General features: G+C 41.8%; 1 protein-coding gene across 3 annotated transcripts in view; it reads right to left on the bottom strand.

The window, feature by feature from the left end:
• Positions 1-551: 551 nt before the first annotated feature.
• MAP3K21 (mitogen-activated protein kinase kinase kinase 21) overlaps positions 552-22,339 on the bottom strand; it is a 61,095-nt gene continuing 39,307 nt past the window's right edge. Inside the window, exons 6-10 of one of the 3 annotated variants that reach the window (XM_055425794.2) lie at positions 11,630-11,752; positions 8,915-9,065; positions 8,437-8,534; positions 5,577-6,365; positions 552-3,383 (exon numbers count right to left, since the gene is read on the bottom strand). In XM_055425794.2, coding sequence (XP_055281769.1) covers positions 2,956-3,383; positions 5,577-6,365; positions 8,437-8,534; positions 8,915-9,065; positions 11,630-11,752 — 1,589 coding nt within the window. In that variant the 3' untranslated portion in view covers positions 552-2,955. The remainder of the gene's footprint in view (positions 3,384-5,576; positions 6,366-8,436; positions 8,535-8,914; positions 9,066-11,629; positions 11,753-22,339) is intronic. The other 2 variants (XM_055425795.2, XM_055425796.2) reach the window with 2 other exon arrangements.

Raw genomic sequence — 22,339 nt, 5'->3', positions numbered from 1 at the left:
AGGCCTTAACACTTAGCAGCTCTAGAATAGATGTTACATTTTTCTCCAACTTATGATAGTTTGTTGCCTTGATCTGCATGAAATGCTATTGGTTTCTTTCCTAATTCACCCAAGTCTTTATTGCCTACCAAGAATCACCAGAGGTTAGGTTGTTTTCTGAAATTCTTCTGATTTAAACATGCTAATAATGAACATGTCTCATTAACCACATCCCTCTAGCATCAACTGATATTTACTTCATATAGTAATTCACTCTGCCAAAACTTGCCTTCTGAAAAGCTAGAGCTGCAAAATTCTCACACTGAAATTAAATGCAATGTTTCAATGCACATGTAAACCAAACAACATTTGAAATAAAGCATTTCATTATACTTTAAAAAAGATATTTAATTCCATGGCTCATTTCACGATCCTTCCATTTAATCAATTTAGCAGGTTAATACCTGGCTTATTAATAATCTTATTAACATACTTTCCCTTATTGAATAAAAACTAAACTATTACAAACTAGTCACAATCATCAGGAGTAGACCAAAACCACTGAGCAAATAGACAAGCTATAAAAAAAAGTTTATTAAAAAAATAGACAACATATGTAAACATCTTTTTCAGTCACAAAGCTTCATAATACAGCATATCAGGCCCAGGCCTCAAATCTCTGCAGTGGGAGCACCTTAATTGTTGACTAATAAGAATCAGTTTAATTTATCTTTCAGTGAGCTATTAAGTCTACATGAAAATAAATAACCAGATTCTGCTAAGTATACTAATATACATAGAAAATCACAGATGTACAGTGGATCTCAGCAAAAAATAACTATCTGCAGTAACACGTGAGACTGAGTCTTTTTATCGTAATTGTCTTTTTAATACAGCTTCATTTCTAAATTCATAATGTAAAGTTGACTAAAATAAAGCCAAACAGGAACAGAGCAGAGGAACAAGCCAGATGGACACCCATCACTCTCCCACTCTCACCTGCCGTGCCACACACACAGGCCACACACACACAAATGCACACAGTGTTTTGGTAGAAGCAAAATTGAAAACATAATTTCTATATTTCATGTTTCATGTATTATTGTAGGCACATATTTACTTTACTTTTAGCTGGAAATTACATGCCCCCAAGTGACTGAGTATGAAGTAGTCAACCATAGTTTCAAGTGTGATACAATTTTGAGGAAACCAAATCTCTGTTACGTAATTCAACAGCCACCCCAAAGAGAAGTCAAATCACAGAGTGGACCATAACACAACAAAATGTAATTAAGTACCTGAGATTTTGCTGCAAGAATCTTAAATACAAGACTGTTTCCTTTAGGGCAAAATGTGCTTATATTAACATAATCCTTTCATGCCCTGTTCTTTATTTGCTGGGGCATACTTGTTAGATGACTACGATGTTCCAAAATGGCTAAATAATACAATTTTACTTTTTTAAAATCTACTATAGGTAGATATTTTATCACACTTGATTTAAATTGCTGACCTTTCAATTATTCAGTAACTCTTAACCAAGGAATAATTTTAAATGAAGTATCCAGTAATATTTGCAATTAAAGTTTTTCACTGTATGTAAAATGTATTATCTATCATCTGAATAATCATATTCTAATGATAGAAGCATAATATATTTAACAGAAGAACCCAGACAAGTTTACCAAGCTCCTGGATAGCTATTTCATAGCTTAATAACTCAGTAGTCTATTTGTAGCATATCTGTATAATTCACAAAAAAGTGACTCATAAAATAATTTTAAATCATTTAAAAATCTGATCTTCTATCCAAAGATTCATTTTATAAATCCACATCTGAAAAGAATCTATATTTCTCCTTTCTTCGACATCAGCTTATCTCAACCAGCAGATACCTAACACTTATCCACAATTGAGTGAAATGTGAAATAGCTATTATTGGAAAATACTTAAATTCTAACAGTACTGCTGTTTCTTGACTTTGCAGTGTTTCTCACTGACTGTATTTGAGGTTACTGGGATGATTATGCATTTAAATAGAGATAATAAAAATTAAATGACATCAATGTTTACGATGCATGACACATGTGTCAATTAAGTTTTAAAAACTCCATGGCAAAAGAAAAGCGTTACACTTCTGGATACCAAATCAATGGCTACTGATGACGGGGGACCTTTTTTTTTACAGGGAGAACCCACAGGGTAGTGTGTCTCAGCTGTACACCATATGGTCTAAGTCAAATGTTAATGACTGATTTGTTTTAAATCTATTTTGGAGTTCCAATGGATAAAATTTTTAGAAGTTACATTCATTAAAACTTTTATAAATTACATTCAGTAAAATTTTCTCAAAGAGAGAAACACTGCATATTTTAGGTGAAATTTGGACATACTTGTGCATAAGCCCACTGCTGAACTTAAGTAGCTTAAATAGGACTCTGCATCTATTCCAGTTATCAAATTTTTAAAAACAGACACTTTTACTCACTAATATCACATTATTCTTGGCTTTTGTTGCACAAGTAACAAAAGAAAAGTGAGAAATGAAGAAAAAAGGGAAAGGAAAATAGAAAGTGAAGGAAGGAAACAAAAATGGCGCTCTTACAATTTTTGTGTGTGGGGTCGCCAAGAGTCAGACACGACTTAGCGACTGAACAACAATACCAGAAAAGAATATAAATGGGGAGAAAAGCATTTAAAATTGTGCTTAAACATAGATTCACTTTGTTGTACAGTTCTTGCTTTATAGTGTGTGTAGTATTTCAAGTTGCTAGGTAAGAATCCAGTGGACAAACAATATAGTCAGCCAACAGCAATGACTTTCATTTCTGGAGAAGTGACACATCCATTACTATTTCAGTAACACGGCCACAGCTTTGAAAACACAGCAGCATGAAACAATTAAAAGGTAGACACCTTGTTTTCATTTGTTCACCTTAGAAAAACAAAAAGAAATGCTCGAACAACAGAAGGCACTTAAGACAGAAATTCTTTCTCGAGTTCGTACAGAGATGGTCGGCTCGCTCTGCTTCTCATCCTGCACAGAGGCACCGTGCGGTCCCGGCTCTGGCCTTCCACATCAGTGTCTAGTAAGGAAGGCATGTGGGGCTGAGTTCTCTTCTTGGGGCCGAGAGGACCGCTGTGGCCTGGTCCTGGACCACCCACTGCAGGGCCAGCCTGTGAGGGCTGAGACTCTGTTCTTGGCGGGAAGGCCTGCAGGGCACCTCCTCGGCTTCTTAGAGGAGGAGGGCGAGGCAGAGGCACCATATGGACAGCTCTTTGCTTTTCAGGCGGGACCTCACTTGGCAGGTCACTGTGAGGTCCAGACAGGGAGGGGGGCATCCCCCAAGCCCACTCAGGGGGCAGTTCAGAGGCTCCGGGGGCTGAGATGAGAGCTGCACCAGCTGGCAAAGAGAGTGTGTGATTAGACAGTGACATTGAAAACGATGGATATCAAGGAAAATAAGCTGGGTGACTTCACTGAGGCGACCACCTTAAAGTAAGCTTTGACAGAAGAACCTGAACACAAACCTTACCTTAAAAACTGTTAGGATGTAAGGTTTGTTTTTATGGAAAAGTACCTCAAAGTTGGAAAGATTGCCTGAATCTGTGGAACCTGCAACTGTGAAGAGCTAAGTCATCATCAGATGCTTAGAACAATGATCATTAGAACTGTTTAATAAACAGGATAGATTTCAGAATGGGATTAGACCGGACTAAAATTAAGGCGCAAGATGATGGTGAACATGACTGAATTCACTTTCACGTGATAATTTGAAAAAATTAGTGAAAATAAGGAAGCAGCTATGCTTCTACATGCTACACCTTCCCTTTTTTGTTCGGAAGAACTGACTTATTACCACTCTGTTGTTGTTTAGTTGCATCCGACTGTTTGTGACCCCATGGACTGTAGCCCACTGAGCTCCTCTGTCCATGGGATTTCCCAGGCAAGAATACTGGAGTGGGTTGCCATTTCCTTCTCCAGGGGATCTTCCTGACCCAGGGATTGAATTCATGTCATTTGCATTGGCAGGTGAATTCTTCACTGCTGAGCCATCAGGGAAGGCCTATTACCACTCTAACAGATAATTATTGGCTTCAAATTAAGAAAAAAAAATTCTTATGGGATTATCATGATGGGATTTCACCATGTGCAATTATAAATTACTAATACTTTACTGTATCCAGTATTCTTGCCTGGAGAATCCCATGGATGGAGAAGCGTGGTAGGCTACAGTCCATGGGGTCGCAAAGAGTCGGACACAACTGAGCGACTTTACTTACTTACTGTATCATAAAAGAGCAATAAACCAATTTATTTACAGACAATGAAAAATAATATGAGAAAAAATGTGCCTACTTGTAGCACACTTAAAGAGATAAAGGAAAAGACAGAGCAAATGAAAAGCAGCCTCAGTTTTAATACACTTAATAACCAACCCTAGCATAACATTTTATGATCTAAAAAGCATTTTCCATATACATTATCTCACTTAATCCTCGTGATCTATATCTGATATGATTGTAATCACATTTACATACAAAAGAAATAATAGTTAATCCCCACATAGCATCTACTGTACATTTGATTTTTATACCCCCTAAACTCAATCTCGCAGATGCTGATTGCAGCCATGAAATTAAAGACACTTACTCCTTGGAAGGAAAGTTATGACCAACTTAGATAGTATATTAAAAAGCAGAGACATTACTTTGCCAACCAAGGTCCGTCTAGTCAAGGCTATGGTTTTTCCTGTGGTCATGTATGGATGTGAGAGTTGGACTGTGAAGAAGGCTGATCGCCGAAAAATTGATGCTTTTGAACTGTGGTGCTGGAGAAGACTCTTGAGAGTCCCTTATACTGCAAGGAGATCCAACCAGTCCATTCTAAAGGAGATCAATCCTGGGTGTTCATGGGAAGGACTGATGCTGAAGCTGAAACTGCAATACTTTGGCCACCTCATGCGACAAGTTGACTCACTGGAAAAGACTCTGATGCTGGGAAAGGTTGGGGGCGGGAGAAGAAGGGGACGACAGAGAATGAGATGGCTGGATGGATTCACGACTCTATGGACATGAGTTTAAGTGAACTCCGGGAGTTGGTGATGGACAGGGAGGCCTGGCGTGCTGTGATTCATGGGGTCGCAGAGAGTTGGACACGACTGAGCGACTGAACTGAACTGAACCGAACCTCAATCTCAACATAACTGGACAGTGAAGTCAGGTGATGCAGAAGACATGGTACCACGAGGGAGGCAGGACAACCAGTTTTAGCAGCAGCTCTCCCATTAATTATTGGTTCAGACTTTGTCAAATGATTGTCTTCCTAACATGAGGGGCTTGGAGCAGTTACTCTCCACATGCGCGCTCTGTTTTAATATGCTATTAAGTATTTAAGTTGCTGAAATTTAGTTGTATTTTCCCCAGAATCTAAATGATAGTTAAGGTCAAATGAAAGAGTAAAATGCAAAGATTTCTGTAAAGAGTGAAAACAAATTTATAAATGTAATCACATGGAAAAGAGAATCAGAGAGTCATACAATTTTACAGTCCAGTCTCTACAGTGTCTGGTACTTTCAGCCATGAATGCAGCCTACCTGGGGGCCGGGGCGCACTTCCATCAGACATGGTCCTTCGGTGACATGCTGCTCTCTCTTTGGAAGCAGCAGCGTAAGACATGCCCCCACGTGTCAGCTCCATGAAGGAAGAAGGAGGCAGGTTTCTCCACCCATCACGGCTGGTCTCCAGGCCTGGCATGGGGGTTGACTTCTGGTCCCTCGCTCCAAAGGCAGGGCAAGGATCTGGAGTGGGCACCTGAGGGGCACAAGAGATGTGTGTGCTGCTCTCGAAGGAGTCTTCGCCGTCGGTCTGCAGCAGGCACTTGGTGGAGAGGGAAGGCACGGACAGGAGGTTTGCAGTGGTGGACGGTGGGAGTGAGGGGCTGCTGCTGGCTCCCTCGCCTGCAGCCAGCAGCCTTGTGGAAGGGCTGGCACTGCGGCGAGACTTAGGTGCCCGCTGGAAGATGCCTTCACGTTTCTTCCTGTCTTCCTTGGGCACTGGGTCTTCGGGAGCCTGTGCTTTCGTGAACTCTCTTATGTCCAGGCCCAGGGCCACCGATGCCAGTACCATGGTGCAGCCGTACAGAGCAGACTCTGTTTTCTTTCTCTGGGGATATCTGCTCAGACTGTTTGGAGGGGTCCCCTGAGGAGTGTCAGCAGCAGGGCTCACTGGGGTTCCCTCCTCCCAGCTTTCGGGTTCCACTGGGTTCTCTCTCTGGCCATCTTTCCAAAGAGGTAGATCGATGTAGGCCTGAGTTGGTGATTTTATCTGCTTTGGTTTTCTGTGTTCCAATCCGTCAGGGGCAAGTTTTGGCTCTTCACAAGCACCTACATAGAAGGATAAACACACACACGCTAGGACTGTTTTACAGCAAAAACCATGAAAACTACACTGTAAAACAAAGCTGAAATCTAATAAATACATATTCTACATCATGACACATGGAGTCCTTTTCAGTTTAGCAAATGGTTCGTCCAGGAGGACCGTGCAGAAGGGGAATCCAGGGTGCTATGACTCAGGCTCCCTGCAGAGGAACCAGCAAGCAGGGGCGTTTGCAAGCCCTGAAACCAAGGTAAGCATGATAAATATCTGTGTAAGATCATACCGTCCGTTTGGGAGTCACTTAGGCATTCGGGAGACGCTGAATGCCTGCTAGGCACCAGGCACTGCGAGTGGAGTGGTGAACACAACAGATAAATTTTTTGGGTTTGAGTTGACATTCTAATTTGCAGGTGATGAAGAACACATACATTATGGGTTCCATGTAGACAAATAAGAATTTTATGTAAGAGTGATGAATAGGGAGAGAGGTTCAAGAGGGAGGGGACAGGTATAGCTATGACAGACTCATGTTGATATATGGTAGAAGCCAACACAATATTGTAAAGCAATTATCCTCCAACTGAAAATCAATAAATCAAAAAACAAAATAAAAACAAAACCAAAAATGTTATGGGGGAAGTGGTGGAGCAAAAAAAAACAAGGCCGCTTGAGTTTCTGGTTTGTGTCCCTTTACCCTACCATATGTTTCTGCAGTTCCTTTGTGGGCTTTTGCGTGCTTTTCTTTCTTGAAGAATAAAAGAAAAATCTGCCTAATGAAAAAAAAACAAACAAAACAGTGATAAATAAATAACAACAGGTACTGAGGTAGAGGCAGGGGTGAGACACCACTTCAGCTGAGGTGGTCAGGGAAGGCTTTCTGGAAATGCTTGAGCTGAGACACAAACTCACAGAAGCACCAGGCCACACAGATGGGAGGTGGGAGGGGGCCTTCAGGCAGGACGGATGGTGTGAACCCTTTGCTCACTGGCCCTTCCAGTGAACTACAGGGTTCACTTCATGGAGACCCAGCTGGGTCAGCCACATAAAACCTTTGACTTCCTCCAAGTGACCTCTGGAGGAGTTATTAATAGGATCAAAATATTCTAAGAAAGAATAAAAACATTAAAAAAGAAAGCAGGACTATCCAGTCACAAATAACGAAACATGTGCTGTAGAAATAACAGTTTTGTTTCTATTGATTGCCCTTCATGACTCCTCAAATGACATTTGATGCTGCACTGCAGTACATAATGAGAGAACCTCTTGCCTTTATAGGCAAGAGAGAGTCAGCTTACAGTAATGAATCTGGTGTCAGAAAGTGCTTATCCAGGATTCAGAGGGGCCCTGCCTCTGTTTACCCGAATATATTTATAGAGATATTTATGCTGAAACCACATGCTTGTGATAACACAGAAGAAGAAAACTAAACATGAACAGGGAGTGATAAGGTGCATGTAAAATTGAACATAGCACTGATAATAAATTCAAGACGTTTATACCATGTTTACCGAAAGCATCTTTCCTTTGATCACAGTACCAAAGAGCTGTCTTAAGCTGTTGAGGGTAAAGACCAATTTTGTCTTCTTTGGTGATAGCCATCATTGAAGGTTTTCAACAACTACTGTATCTCTTCAGTCTTTTGATACCCGAACACTGAACAGGAATGTTGAATATTGAAAGCAATGATGACTTACTTAAATTAGAGATTCCAATGTAACACTCTCTAGCAGTAGTTTTCCACAGCTAAGTAGCTTGACAACGTTTTATCATGTCGTGGGGTGGGAATACAACCTCAGCAGAATTTCAGGGTGCCTACCATTTCATATTAACTATTTCCTATACTAAATTAATTTGGATCTATCTAATAAATTATACTAATTTTTCTGGTAAAGAATAGGAGTTACAAATTCCTAATAAACAATGTGGAGCCTAGTGATTACTTTCCGCCACGAACACTGCCAGGACAGAAGATAAGTTTTGAGCTCAGGGCAGCCCCACTATGACTCTGATGCTAACCTTCCTGACATCGCTTCTAGAGCACTCACATGCTAAGTCTGTTTCCTGAAACCCATTTACCTGGCTGGTCCACAAATAATGAAGCCAATGGCATGGTTTTCTGATTTTTTATTAATATGGTTGACCAAGGACTGTTGCCATCTGAGAGAGGTCTTATTCTACAAGAGAAAAATGTTGATTTTGACATAATAGAACCACATGAAACACAAATTAGGTTTTGGTAAATACACACTAACAAAACTTTTAGGTAGTAAAGAGAGCACATTTGGATTCTGTGTTTTAAAGAGCTAACAAAGTACAAATAAAACCTTAACATGCGATGTAAACAATTTTTTAAACTGCTTAACCAAATAATTTATAAGCCCATCCTAGAAATTAACTTAATATTCAGGTATCTTTGTATTACTCTAATTGCTTTTTAAAAGGTAAGTCTGGCCAATGCAACATTTAAAAGGCCCGGCTGAAAAATAAGTAAATAAAAAAGCACTGCTCTATGTCACAGTACACACTGAAATACCACCAGATGTCACACGTGTACCTTTCTTTGCAATCAGTTCTTTCTTTCATTTGAATGGAATTTGGACCCCAGGTACAACCCTTTTTCTTGAAATTCCTTTTTATATCTTCAAATTCTTCTTGTCGACAGACGGTGTTTCTGCCCCAAGTTTTATTGCTTTCATCTGAGGTCACTAAACAGAGAGCATCACTCATTAACCAATTACAATTTTTTAAGTTTTAGGATGAATCAAATCAGTTGTAAAACTATCTTATTCAAAGTGTATAGATGATTGAGAAACATGAAAACAATGAAGAAATTATTTCTTTCACCCTACTCAAGGCAAACGTCTGTCTCTAATAACAGTAAGAAAAGTAAATAAATTTGAGGTAGCCATAAAGGGCTGATTATTTCTTTATCTATCATTTAACATGATGCAATAGTTAGGATTTCATTTTACTTGGGAGGAGAAAAAGGCAAATTTAACATTTAACTTAGTACTTAATTTTTTAACCAAATCAAAGTTTAGAACCTAAGGAATAAAGGTCTATTTTGAAACTGTAATTTCAGCCACTATTTCATTAGTCATTACAACTGTTTGGCTACAACTGCCTTTTAAAACCTGAACATATGCACGTTTCCCCACATCTTGCCTTATTTCATCTTCTTGTGGAGGTTTACATTCATGTCTGACCTCCACCTGTTGCTGACATACATGTATGACACACAACTGCCTCCTCCCCCAGCCCCTTGTTGCTTGAGAATCATGGGAAGAGTAGCTGCTATTACTGCTGCTGCTGCTAAGTCACTTCAGTCGTGTCCGACTCTGTGTGACCCCATAGACGGAAGCCCCCGTCCCTGGGATTCTCCAGGCAAGAACACTGGAGTGGGTTGCCATTTCCTTCTCCAATGTGTGAAAGTGAAAAGTGAAAGTGAAGTCGCTCAGTCGTGTCCGACCCATAGTGACCCCACGGACTGCAGCCTACCAGGCTCCTCCATCCATGGGATTTTCCAGGCAGGAGTACTGGAGTGGCTTGCCATTGCCTTCTCCGAGCTGCTATTACTACACACTTAGAAAACAATCTGTCACGCACCAGAGGCGCTAAAAACACAGCTAACAACATTATGACATATCTACACAGGGGGTAGAAATACACACTTTGGGTCTAACTGAAACTTGCACAGCTTGATGAATTAGTTGATGTATTTTTTCCACTAGGCTGAACACTCTAAAACCAAATACTAAGTGGTATTTTGAAGGACAGATTGTCCTCGACTTATGATGGGGTTGCTGCTGCTGCTGCTGCTGCTGCTGCTGCTGCTAAGTCACTTCAGTCGTGTCCGACTCTGTGTGACCCCACAGACGGAAGCCCACCAGGCTCCCCCGTCCCTGGGATTCTCCAGGCAAGAACACTGGAGTGGGTTGCCATTTCCCTCTCCAATGTGTGAAAGTGAAGTCGCTCAGTCGTGTCCGACCCTTAGCGACCCCACGGACTGCAGCCTACCAGGCTCCTCCGTCCATGGGATTTTCTAGGCAAGAGTACTGGAGTGGCTTGCCATTGCCTTCTCGATGGGGTTACATCCCAATAAACCATCCTAAGTTGAAAATGTAATTAATACATCTGACCTACCGAACATGGCTTAGCCCAGCCCACCTTAAATGTGCTCATGCACCCCCATGGCTGATTCATGCCAATGTACAGCAAAAACCACTACAATATTATAAAGTAATTAGCCTCCAATTAAAATAAATTAATTAATTTTTTAAAATGTGCTTAGAAGAGTTACTGTGTTTGTTTGGCTGCCAAGTTGTGTACAACTCTTTTGTGACCCCATAGACTGTAGCCCTCCAGGCTTTTCTGCTCATGGGATTTCCCAGGCAAGAATACTGGAGTGGGAGGCCATTTCCTTCTCCAGGAGATCTTTCCGATCCAGGGAATGAACCCGGATCTCCTGCATGGCAGATAGATTCTTTACCATCTGAGCCACCTGGGAAACCCGCTTAGAACAGTCGCACTAGTCTATAGTTGGGCAAAATCATCTAATGCAAAGCCTATTTTATAATAAAGTTAAATATCTCATGTAACTTACAGAATCCAGCAGTGAAAGTAAAAAACAGAGCAGCTGTGAGTATATGGCTTATTTCTCCTCATGATGGCGGGGCTGACCCGGAGCTTAGCATCTTGAGAGAGGATGGTGCCTCGCATCACTCCCCAGGAAAAGATCAAAATTCAAAGTATGGTTTCCACTGAATGTGAGTCACTTTAAAACCATCGTAAAGTCAAAAAACCCTAAGTCGAATTACCCTAACGTGGGGGGCCATGTGCATTAGGTTGGTCAATACACACCAAATGAGAGCTAAATCCACAAAAGCAGAATACTGTCTCCTTTACAAAACAACTGGAAGTAACCTCAAATTCTGGATTTCAGTTTTCAAAATATTCACAAGTATGCTACTGATGTAATTAGGTTATACAAACGTTGCAGGTACAGGCTTCAGAAAATGTCTTGAGATCTTATTTCAGTTTCTACTGTGTGGCCTGGTAACATCACCAATTGTGCAGAGTCTAAAAATCATTTACTGTGAAAATAAGAAAATTAGACTAAGAAGAAAATTTTGATTTTCAAATAGTTATGATACCTCCTGTATTTCACATGCTTAGAAACCAGTTATAAAAATATGTCTGCTTAAGTTGAATCCAAGTCCACTAGTGACAGAAACCCACCCAGAAGACCCCAAGGGGGGGGGAAGCTTACGCTGTATTGCTCGGAGTCGGGGGATCACTGTGGGGCTGCTGGGTGGGCTGGAGCTGCTGCTGTTCAGACTTCTTCGTTTGTCCAAGTTGGGGGAGGCCTGCACGGTTATTTTGTGCTGGAAGTCTGTTGGACATGGGGCAAAAAAAGAGAACTGAGATTTGATGGTTTTAGCTGATCTTCAGAGCCCCGTCTTTGGTACGTGGCAATAAGAGCAGAAATTGCCAGACAGTAAGGGAATGCCAAAGAATGCTCAAACTACCGCACAATTGCAGTCATCTCACACGCTAGTAAAGTCATGCTCAAAATTCTCCAAGCCAGGCTTCAGCAATATGTGAACTGTGAACTCCCAGATGTTCAAGCAGGTTTTAGAAAAGGCAGAGGCACCAGAGATCAAATTGCCAACATCCGCTGGATCATGGAGAAAGCAAGAGAGTTCCAGAAAACCCCCTATTTCTGCTTCATTGACTATGCCAAAGCCTTTGACTGTGTGGATCACAATAAACTGTGGAACATTCTGAAAGAGATGGGAATACCAGACCACCTGACCTGCCTCTTGAGAAACCTGTATGCAGGTCAGGAAGCAACAGTCAGAACTGGACATGGAACAACAGACTGGTTCCAAATAGGAAAAGGAGTACATCAAGGCTGTATATTGTCACCTTGCTTATTTAACTTATATGCAGAATACATCATGAGGAACGCTGGGCTGGAAGAAGCACAAGCTGGAATCAAGATTGCCGGGAGAAATATCAATAACCTCAGATATGCAGATGACACCACCCTTATGGCAGAGAGTGAAGAGGAACTCAAAAGCCTCTTGATGAAAGTGAAAGAGGAGAGTGAAAAGGTTGGCTTGAAGCTCAACCTTCAGAAAACAAAGATCATGGCATCTGGTCCCATCACTTCATGGGAAATAGATGGAAAAACAGTGGAAACAGTGTCAGACTTTATTTTTTTGGGCTCCAAAATCAACTGCAGATGCTGATTGCAGCTGTGAAATTAAAAGACGCTTACTCCTTGGAAGGAAAGTTATGACCAACCTTGATAGTATATTAAAAAGCAGAGACATTACTTTACCAACAAAGGTCCGTCTAGTCAAGGCTATGATTTTTCCCGTGGTCATGTATGGATGTGAGAGTTGGACTGTGAAGAAAGCTGATCGCCGAAGAATTGATGCTTTTGAACTGTGGTGTTGGAGAAGACTCTTGAGAGCCCCTTGGACTGCAAGGAGATCCAACCAGTCCATTCTAAAGGAGATCAATCCTGGGTGTTTATTGGAAGGACTGATGTTGATGCTGAAACTCCAATACTTTGGCTACCTCATGAGACGAGTTGATTCACTGGAAAAGACTCTGATGCTGGGAAAGGTTGGGGGCGGGAGGAGAAGGGGATGGCAGAGAATGAGATGGCTGGATGGCAACCGACTCTGTGGACATGAGTTTGAGTGTACTCCGGGAGTTGGTGATGGACAGGGAGGCCTGGCGTGCTGTGATTCATGGGGTCGCGGAGAGTCGGACACGACTGAGCGACTGAACTGAACTGAAGAATATGGTATGTCTCTTCCTGGTTTCTTACTCTTCTTTAATTCAGGATTCCAGTCCATGAATGATGACTCTGAGCCTTGACACACTGGGCAGCGCTCTGAGACACACGCGCACAGGGAAACGCACTGTTACTGAGAACGTGTGGAGCCCAGCAGTCTTCCGGGAAAAGCTACCTTCACTCAGTCTGGCACAGTGAGATGAAGCTGAAAGAGGAGACAGCCTGGGTTCAACGAGTCCTGCTTCTGTCACTAACTGTGGGCCCCAAACCAGCAAGGAGCCGGTTTCCGAGGCTTTTGGCTAGTACAGCAGACACCACCACGGGGCTGCCGTGATGATTAAAACAGAAAACATACGTTATGTGGGGTTCAGAACATGCTACCCCAACATCTACTGCTTTTTGTTGTTGTTTAGTCACTCAGTCATGTCCAACTCTTTATGACCCCATGGACTGTAGCCCACCAGGCTCCTCTGCCCGTGGGATTTCCCAGGCAAGAACACTGGAGTGCGTTGCCATTTCCTCCTCCAGGGGATCCTCCTGACCCAGGGATCAAACCCCAGGCAGATTCTTTGCCACTGAGCCATCAAGAAAGCCACATTTACTCCTTAACCTGATACATTTCTACAAGACAGTTCACTCTTCATCAGCCTAGCATGGAAATATTCAGGTCTGTTTTTTTGGGGTATTTATTTACTTATGCAGGCTCCTATGTCACAGAAACTTGTATTAAACACATTGTTATGCTTTTCCCCTATTGATTTGGCTTTGTCAGTTTCATCTTCAGATCCAGTCAGGGTCAAGTGAAACTCTCCCAGCCTAAAGTTAAAAGTGTTTTGTGGCTAAGGTACCGACAAATGATGGTTACTATTATCTAACTGTGATACAGTTAGATATAGGGGAGCTGTCATGCCAGACGAAATGCCAAGAACTATGGGAACATATGAAAGAAAAGTAGTATTACCAGAGGAAAGAAAACTTTGTAAACTGTCAGAAAAAGTATTGAAAACTTAGAAGCAGGAAAAAGAAACAACTGGGTATTCTTTCATTGTGGTGTCGAGCTTAACCTCTGACTAATTTTCTATTGATGGGGCTATTTTTACAACTCAGCAGAGACAAAGGTTAACTTGTAGATTTTGTCTGGTGATGATGCAAATAATTTTTGCCTGGTGTGAAAGAAAATCCTAAAGGTTATTATTTATTGCCATAATGGGCATTAACCAATTCTGTATTGAGCCTAGCAAACCGAATGCTAAGATTTCTTTATTAAATTGACCATAAATACTAAGTTCCTCAAATTCTCATGTGAACCAGTTTACATGGGTTCCCCATTAATATTCAGTTCAGTCGCTCAGTCGTGTCCGACTCTTTGCGACCCTATGAATCACAGCACGCCAGGCCTCCCTGTCTATCACCAACTCCCAGAGTTCACCCAAACTCATGTCCATCGAGTCGGTGGTGCCATCCAGCCATCTCATTCTCTGTCGTCCCCTTCTCCTCCCGCCCCCAATCCCTCCCAGCATCAGAGTCTTTTCCAGTGAGTCAACTCTTTGCATGAGGTGGCCAAAGAATTGGAGTTTCAGCTTTAGCATCAGTCCTTCCAATGAATACCCAGGATTAATCTCCTTTAGAATGGACTGGTTGGGTCTCCTTGCAGTCCAAGGGGCTCTCAAGAGTCTTCTCCAACACCACAGTTCAAAAGCATCAATTCTTCGGCAATTAGCTTTCTTCACAGTCCAACTCTCACATCCATACATGACCATTAATATTAATTAATATTAATTATTACTTAAATAAAATCTTTGACATGTTCATTTTACATTTGCAAGAAAGCTATAATTTGCCTTATTGTATAAAATAATTATTTTTTAAAGAACCACATGGTATTGAATGAGGAGTTCGAATTTGCTAGGCAAGACAGTTATCCAATTACTCATGTTAGAAATCTGAAGCTTTCCTTGATATTGTGTTCTCCCTGACCTTCCACATCCAATCAAACACAAAATATCTTGTAAATTCTGTTCTGTATTCCTCTTAGAGCTATTGTTGAGAAATTTGTATTCCAGGTTTTGGAGTCAGCAAACTCCACAAGTGAAGCCCAACTTACCACCTACTAGCCACATGAATTTGGGGAAAGTAACTTCATCTCTGTAAGTCACAGCATCTTCATTGACAAAAATGGAAAAAATAATGATTCCTACTTCACAGGACAGTTAGGAAAACTTAAATACAAAGAAGTACAGAAAGTACTTGGGCTTCCCAGGTGGCTCAGTGGTAAAGAATCCTTCTGCCAATGCAGGAGACTCGGGTTCCATCTCTGGAGGAGGAAGCTCGCAACCCACTCCAGTATTCTCTCCTGGGAAATCCCATGGACAGAGGGGCCTGGTGGGCTACAGTCCATAGGGTTGCAAAAGAGCTGGACGTGACTTAGTGACTAAGCATGTGAAGTGGAGTGAAGTCGCTCAGTTGTGTCTGACTCTTTACGACCCCATGGACCATAGCCCACCAGGCTCCTCCGTCCATGGGATTCTCCAGGCAAGAATACTGGAGTGGGTTGCCATTGAATGTAAGCATAAAAAATACTCAACACACATTAATGACACTTCCTGTTCTCTCCGTCTCCACTACCACCATCATTTCACGCTGAGGCTGCTACAAGCCTTTGGTCTATCTTCCAGCAACTCCACTTGATCCCTCTGATCTACCTCACAACAGCCAGAGGCTTGCTTGCTTAATTATTTATTTATGGCTGTGCGGGTCTCTGCTGCAGCGTGGAAACAGTAGTTGTGGCACAAAGGCTTAGATGCTCTGAGGCATGTGGGATCTTAGTTCCCCAACCAGGGATCGAACCCACATGCCCTGCACTGGAAGACAGATCCTTAACCACTGGACCACCAGGGAAGTCTCCAGGTGCATGCTTGTCATTCCCTGCTTAAAGTCCTTTGAAGGGTTCTCATCATTCTTAAAATTATAGATCGAAATCATAACATCCCCTCTGCTGCTGCTGCTGCTAAGTCGCTTCAGTCGTGTCCGACTTTGTGCGACCCCATAGACGGCGGCCCACCAGGCTCCCCCGTCCCTGGGATTTTCCAGGCAAGAACACTGGAGTGGGTTGCCATTTCCTTCTCCAAAGCATGGAAGTGAAGAGTGAAAGTGAAGTCACTCTGTCGTGTCCGACTCTTAGCGACCCCATGGACTGCAGCCCACCAGGCTCCTCCGTCCATGGGATTTTCCAGGCAAGAGTACTGGAGTGGGGTGCCATTGCCTTCAATTCCCTGCAAATCTGTTCTGGGTTGTTTGTGCCACCCCTGTTCTCCCATCACTCACCATGATCTAGACCAGGGGACAGCAGGCTTTTCCTAAGAGGTGCCACACAGTAAATATTGCAGTTTCTATGAGCCACATGGTCTGCTGACGGAGTGGGAAAGCATTCCAACAAAAACATAAAGGCGTGTGTTCCACTGCAACGCTGCTATGGACGCTGCAGTTTACCTTTCCTGTAAGATTCATGGGTCAGAAAATCTTCTTTTCTAGTATTTAAAGTGTACAAATCATTCTTAGTATGTGGGCTACAGAAAAGAGGTGGGAGGCTGAATTTGGACCAGCAGGTAAGAGTCAAGCCATAATGGGTTTTTTTCAATTCCTGAAAGAAACCAAACTTCTTCCCATGTGCTTCCTGCCTGTTCTTTGGCTTCTCTTCATATTTGGTGTGGCTTCCTAGGTGGCTCAGTGGTAAAGAATCTGCCTGCTAATGCAGGAGATATGGGTTTGATCCCTGGTTGGGTCAGGAAGATCCCCTGGAGCAGAAAATGGCAACCCACTCCAGTATTCTTGCCTGGAAAATCCCATGGACAGAGGAGTCTGATGTGCTATAATCCATGGGGTTGCAAAAAGTCTGACATGACTGAGTATGCATGCCAGACCACATATTTGGCAAATTCGTACTCTGAGTCTCAATTTAAATTTTTCTTCTTGGGGAAGCTATTTGTGATTGCCTTAGACCAGGAGACATCGCTCTACTAATCACTGTCACATGACTTCTCCTTCACAGCAGTTAATAATTACAGCCCAAACAAAAGAACATTTGTTTAATTATTAGCTTAAGACTCACCCCCTCCAATGCAATGTCAGTTCTCTATCGGGAGGGTTGTCAGTTGTCATCACTGCAACATCTCCCCCAAATGGGCACAGGGCCATGCACAGGAAAGATGCTGAGCAAATTTCTGGTGAATGAGTGTTTTCTGTTTGAGATTACAGTATTCATGAGGGCAGAGATCATGTTTTGAAGACAATGCAGATGGAAGTGAAGTGCCAGATGGGAGCTCTGTCTGCCTACCATCTAAGAAAGAATGATCTGACCAGGCAAAGTGGCTTAAGAAAGGGAAAGAACTGATGCAAGAAAACAGTTCATCAGAACAGACGTCTAACTGAACTAGGGGGAAGGGAAATAAGTAGGAAAAGAAAGAAATATTCTCACCCAAAGAGATGAAACAATTTAGACCGAAGAGCTTTATAAAGGTTCAGCTAGCCTGGTGGCTCAGTGGTAAAGAGTCCAGCTGCAATGCAGGAGCTGTAGTAAATGTGGGTTTGACCCCTGGGTTGGGAAGATCGCCTGGAGTAGGAAATGGCAACCCACTACAGTATTCTTGCCTGGAAAATCCTATGGACAGAGGAGCCTGGTGGGCTACAGTTCATGAGGTCATAAGAGTCAGACACGACTGAGCGCATACAAGCACAGGGAAGTTTTTATAGCGAGGGGAGCCTGTAGCCTGGAGTAGAAGGCGCGCATGCTCTCGCAGGCCTCAGAACTAGAATAACAGAACCAGGCCACAGCATCTGAATGGCAAACCATGAAGAACAGGTGATGGGAGGAGAGATGACAGGCACAGGTCAGGGAGCCACCACAGAAGGTTTTAAGGCCAAGGGTAGTTGCAAAGGCACAAGACTGGATCTTAATAATGCCTAAGATTCAGAGTGCTTCTGGTCTTCTGAAAAAACCAAACACTTGTACTCAGGGGTAAAAAAAAGGGCACTCTGTGCTTTAAACATAAACAAAACATTCTTTATGATAAACATCCTGCTCCTATGAAACAGAGAAAGGTTGATTCCGTCCCAGTTACAGATTGAGGAAACCCAGGCTGAACTGTTAAGGGGTCTGGGCTGATGCCCAGTGCTTCTCTGGACCACTTGCTAGACCCATTCTCAAGGTATCTGCTCATGGCAGATGATCATGTGGTCCATAGGCTTTTGAGTAAACCTGTATATTTTCACTGGCAATATTTATGTTTCATGAAGGACACTGACACGGCTCAGTGGGAATCCTCACTTTACACTAAAAGTTGCAGTATTTGTTGAAAAGTGCTTTTGGGGCTTCTGCTTTCTCTCCCTAGGCACGTACACACGCTTGCTCACATTCACACATGCCAGGCAGGAGAGTGTGGCAGCCTCTGGCTCTTGTAAAGTGGTTGAAGTTAGAATACCATGGCTTTAGACATACAACTCCCGAAAGTTTCAAAACCTCTTTGATCTATTTTATATGTTCTAAAAACACAACCTGGATTCAAAACAAACATAATACAGGAGTGATATAAAGTGGTCACAGTATAAATGTATCTGCCACAACCATTCTTCCTCTCTCTACAAGTTCCAAGACTGCACACAATTTAATTTACCAATTCTCAGATTATGCCGCCTCATTGTATAAGCATTCATCTTCCTTATTAGGTAGCTATGCAGGATTGTCAACAGGAATAATTACATTTGAGTTTTCCAGCAATAAATCATCCTAGCTAAAAATAGCCATAAGATGAAAAGCTGCCATCAGTGATCATGAAGGAAAAAATTACAATAATTACATAATTATTCAAATTTAATAACAATTTTTTGAAAGAAGTTTTAAGCAATATTCTGGCTTGTCATCTGAATCATTCTCTAACCACCAAAATGATTCTTTGCTTAACTCCACCCTTTTAGAAGGCTTAGGTGAGGCTTTGGCTACTCTAGTCAAAAAGACAATCTAGGTTGATCTCTGTGTGTGTGTGAAAGTTGCTCACACACAATGCCCTTGTTACACTGGCTGACCAATTTTTCAAACAGTTAAAAAGAAAAGCAAAGGGGGTATCTATGAAAATTATGAACTTCCAATTGCACCAATTGAGTACACAATGCTAGTTGAAGGTTAACTGACCCCCACCAGTTTAATTCCCAAACAGTGCAGAAAGCTTGAAGGGAAAAATATCTCTTAGAATTCTTACCCTGAGGGAATACCTCCTTCTAGGAGAACCTGATTTTTGCTCCCTGTGCCTTGAGACCAGAGCTCTCTGGATCACTTATCTTATTAGACCGTCTCTTAGAAAAAAAATAAATAAAAAAAATAAAGGAACGAAGTCTTTTAAAATTTTCTTATTTTCAACTGTTATTTACTCTTAGTGAGTTTTACTGGAACAAAATCAGAAATATAGACTAATGGAACAAGATAGAAAGCCCAGAGATAAACCCATGCACCTATAGGTACCTTATTTTTGACAAAGGTGGCAAGAATATACACTGGAGAAAATACAGTCTCTTCAATAAGTGGTGCTGGGAAAAATGGACAGAGCTGTCCAGTTTTTACACATAGTTGTCGTAAAAGAATGAAATTAGAACTCTTCCTAACACCATATACAAAAATAAACTCAAAATGGATTAAAGATCTAAATGCAGGCATACATATTAAGAACCAGTTCGTAGGAGTCTCAGATACATTTCTAAGAAATTCTTTAAGCTAGATAGACATGGAAAAATTCCTGCAAAAGGGATTTAAGCAGTTTGTAGCTGGAAAAATAAGTAACACCACCCTCCAATCTGTCATCTACCAGCTGTTTCTTCTTTAATAATGTACCATGAAATAGTACTAAAATCTGAATTTTTCTAACATAACATTGGAATCCACTAACTCGTAAGGTACAAATAATTGCTTTCTCCACTGAGCAAAACTACTGAAGGAGAAAAATAATTGTTTTTATATTTCTAATTCTTTTCTGTGGATCTTTGGATGTGTGTCCTACTTTGGGATATTGTGTAAATAAACTCTGTGTGTGTCTGTGTGTGTGTGTGTGTGTTGGTGAGGTGCTTGTGGAGTCGGGGGATTCTAATGAGTGTCCACAGAGGTACCAGTGTCACAGCAATGTAGCACCATCTTGTGGGCAGAGAAGGTAACTACCACCCTAAATTACAGAAACTGCATTTCACGCCTTTAAAATGAATTAGGATTATAGTAATAGATTTTGAGGTTATGTTTTAACTAGAATCTTTTATTAAGTGGCACAAGGTAAAAAAAATTAAGTGACCAAAATGACCTCTCTATTCTCAGAAACAGAAAAGGGAACTAGTACTATCCAGGAATAATAGAAATCCAGCAAAAATATTCAAATATATTCACTTTGTGCTGAATAAATGGCAGGTACCAGCCAAGGAAAATTTGAGAAGAACCACCCCAGGAATCCTGTGATACTTGGTTTAATCACTCTCTCATGAAGATTAAAGAATCACTGGAGTGATTTCATTGTTTCTCCCAAGTTTCTTTTCCATCAGTTTCTAATTAGCTCCCCTCTCCAAAGTTTCCCCAGGGAATCAATGAATATTGATTATGGTAATATGGTCACAACAGAGAGAAAAACACTGACATAGCTCGGGACTAGAGAAGAAAACTCACACTGGATGCCTCTCTGGATTTGTCTACTGTCCATATCATAAGCAGAAAGAAGCCTTACCTTAAAGAAAATAGACTATTTTAAATTATGTCCGGCATATCAGACAGTCCATTGAGTTGTCTTTCAAGTTACACTCTGGCTAAAAGCAAACACTAGAAGAGAAGCTGGAAAAGCACCTTTTTTTGTTCCCAAAGAGGTCAAAGGTAAAATGAATGAGGCCCATATAGTCAGTTCTCACCTCATCAAACCACTTAATCAATGATGTATATACTGTGTACTTCTGACTACCCCATAGAAGCAATTTTCTGATCAATTAAGGACTTCTTCTGTAACCAAAGAAGTCACAATACGTGGCAAGCTGCAAGGATTTTGTAGTATCTTTTCAAGACAATGTATACATTCTTTATATAAAACAAAACTGTTACTGTTATTTAAATCAAATTTCCATACCATTACCAAACATGTTGGGAAAACACTGGAATCTGTAAAGCGCACTCCAAGATGTAATACATAGAGAGAGTCAGAGACATACAGATATACACACATGACTGCATATTCTCTATAGGCTGGGCTTCCTAGGTGGCTCAATGGTGAAGAATCCACCTGTCAAGCAGGAGACCTATGAGACTCAGGTTCGATCCCTGGGTCAGGAAGATCCCTTGCCCAGGAGAAGGAAATGGCAGCCCTCTCCAGTATTCTTGCCGGGAAATCCACAGACAGGGGAGCCTGGAGGGCTGCAGTCCGCAGGGTGGCGAAAGAGCCGGATTTGACTGGAGCAACCAAACAGCCCTACGGGCACAGCCAGCTCCTGCTCTGCCGTCATCCTTCCCTAAGAGAAAACAACTGCAGAACACAGAGGCACACTTGATATTACCTTAAACAAAGCACAACACATAACGTCAAAGAACTTAACTTTATGAATTGACATGTTTGCTATTTTGTATTCTGTTTAGTTTCTCCCTACATGTAATCCATTTCAGTTCAGTTGCTCAGTCGTGTCCGACTCTTTGCGACCCCATGAATCACAGCACGCCAGGCCTCCCTGTCCATCACCAACTCCTGGAGTTCACTCAAACTCATGTCCACAGAGTCGGTGATGCCATCCAGCCATCTCATCTTCTGTCGTCCCCTTTTCCTCCCGCCTTCAATCTTTCCCAGCATCAGGGTCTTTTCCAATGAGTCAGTTCTTTGTAATCCATTTACGTTATATCACAATGATTTAAAATATTTTTTAAAAGGTTGCCTAGAATTACTGGTTTACTTCCCTCGTGGCTCAGCTGGTAAAGAATCTGCCTACAGTGTGGGAGACTTGGGTTCTATCCCTGAGTTGGGAAGATCCCCTGGAGAAGGGAAAGGCTACCCACTCCAGTATTCTGGCCTGGAGAATTCCATGGACTACAGTCCATGGGGTTGCAAAAAGCTGGACACGACTGACCAATTTTAACTTTCACTTTTATACCTCAACGATTTTGAACACTTA

Source organism: Moschus berezovskii, chromosome 12 (genome assembly GCF_049115385.1).
Source record: "Moschus berezovskii isolate FMDL1 chromosome 12, NW_MosBer_1.0, whole genome shotgun sequence".
In the NCBI taxonomy this organism is placed as follows: Eukaryota; Metazoa; Chordata; class Mammalia; order Artiodactyla; family Moschidae; genus Moschus; species Moschus berezovskii.
Note: the sequence above shows the minus strand (reverse complement) of the source record. Positions and strands in the feature narration are given on the sequence as shown.